At 42.4% G+C, this 1,933-nt stretch overlaps 1 protein-coding gene across 1 annotated transcript in view; it reads right to left on the reverse strand.

The window, feature by feature from the left end:
• The window catches only part of csnk1a1 (casein kinase 1, alpha 1), a 29,850-nt gene that overhangs the window by 9,769 nt on the left and 18,148 nt on the right, over positions 1–1,933 (reverse strand). The window contains exons 5-6 of the mRNA XM_015396383.1: positions 1,174–1,313; positions 822–913 (exon numbers count right to left, since the gene is read on the reverse strand). Coding sequence (XP_015251869.1) covers positions 822–913; positions 1,174–1,313 — 232 coding nt within the window. The remainder of the gene's footprint in view (positions 1–821; positions 914–1,173; positions 1,314–1,933) is intronic.

Consider the following 1,933-nt stretch of genomic DNA (forward strand, 5'->3'; position numbering starts at 1 on the left):
GCCATATTTTTTTTTCTTCCTCTTTCAGTCAAGAGGCAGTGATGACGGCGCGGCGGATGACGCAATAATCGCGCGACACAACTAATCGATGATGAAATTCGTTGCCAACGCTTTTAAAAGTCGATTTTTATCGATTTTATCGATTCGTTGTTGCAGCCCTAGAGATTATATTATAAATGAGGGTGATGGCCAAAAGGTATTTCCACCTCAAAGACTTTGGAGTTCATCCCTCCAAGTCAGTGACTTGGAGGGATGAACTGATCTGATTGATCTGGATCTATAGACCAGACCCATAGAAATAAACTGAGAAGAATTTTACTATTTAGCCTCTAAATTAACATAAACCTGCCATTCCATTAAAAAAAGACATTAAAATAAGTTTAAATGACAAATCTAAGTAACATTTTGATTTCCTAAGAACTAAATAACATAGAACTATCTTCATTTTTTTTTTTGCTGCTGGAGGTTTCTTCCTGTTCAAAGCATGCTTAATGTGAGGGATTGCTGAAGAATCAATGAGTCGATGCAATCAACTGGTTTTCCTTTGAACCTTTAATCTGACCGGATGATCTGATTGAGTTATCTCTATAAAGTGAGCTGAGATCAGCCATTCTGATTAGTTTCCCCTTTGGGATTCCAAAGGTCAGAGCTGCTTCTGATTGGTCTGCAGCTCAAGGCTGAGACATAAAAAAAAATAAAACATTTTCTTTACAAGTAACTGATCAGTTAAAGTGAAGGTTGTGGAAAAACCAACAGCAAAGGCTTAGAAAGGCGAGTTGAAGCTCAGGAAGTGGAATCCAGGGAATAAAAACATGAAAGACGGATTCTTCCTACCTTTAATCCTTGCCAAGGCAGACTGGTTCTGTTGAAGTACATCAGCACGTAGCCTAGAGACTCCATGTCGTCACGGCGACTGCAAACAACAGCACATCCAGACATAAACACATGCATGCAGAGAGGCGCTAAACATTACTGCCAGGGTTTAATAAAGCTACGCAGCAACAATGGCTGCTGGAACCCAACAGAGGGAGCTGAGTGGATCATGGCCACAGCAGACAACCCAGGAAGGAAAGTTCCTGGAGAAGGTTTCTGCTGTAAACTCCCCGCCGCCCGTCTCAACCAATCAGAAAGGAGGATTCAGAGCGCTGCAGTGAAAGTGACGGATGGACAAACCTCTGTTCAATGCCCAGGTGTGCGTTGATGGAGGCGTAGCGTGCGGTCCCCGTCAGGTTCTTGTCTTCTCTGTAGGGGATGTGTTGTCGTGTACGATTGTCTCTGTACTTCTTTGCCAAACCAAAGTCAATAAGGAACAACTGAGGGAGAGAACAGAGAGCAACATGTTGCCTTTAGTCACAGAGGAAGCCCTGAATCAAAGATCAACACACTGGAGATAAACTGTTTTCTGTCACTGTGAGTAAATGTAGGAGCTTTATGATGGGAACTGGATAGACCTGATTTTTAAAGGCTGTTGAGCTGAAGGCAAAATGCTTCACATAAAAAGAAGGCAGAGTAACTTTCCCACCATTGGTGCTGCTACTCTAACTGAAATCCATAAAGTAATGGAGGGTAATAAAAAGCATATAAGATATCTGAGGTTTCCTGATATATCAGAATATATCTATCATTAACCACCAGATTACACCAAGCTTAAAAAGCAGCTGAGTGTTTCTATCAGCAGCCTTACATGCAGGCCCAATAACTCATCTAAACATGATCCGTTTTTGGCTGAGAGTTTTCACTAATATCTCTATCAAATATCCTGTCAACTAGCAACTGTCTGTCCCAGCTGGGAGGCTAAAGAGTGCTACTTCTGCTGCTCCTCTGAATGCTGTAAACCCTAGAGTGCTACGTCTGCTGCTCCTCTGAATGCTGTAAACCCTAGAGTGCTACGTCTGCTGCTCCTCTGAATGCTGTAAACCTTAGAGTGCTACGT

Source organism: Cyprinodon variegatus, unplaced genomic scaffold, assembly GCF_000732505.1.
Source record: "Cyprinodon variegatus isolate N-32 unplaced genomic scaffold, C_variegatus-1.0 Scaffold793, whole genome shotgun sequence".
Taxonomy (NCBI): Eukaryota; Metazoa; Chordata; class Actinopteri; order Cyprinodontiformes; family Cyprinodontidae; genus Cyprinodon; species Cyprinodon variegatus.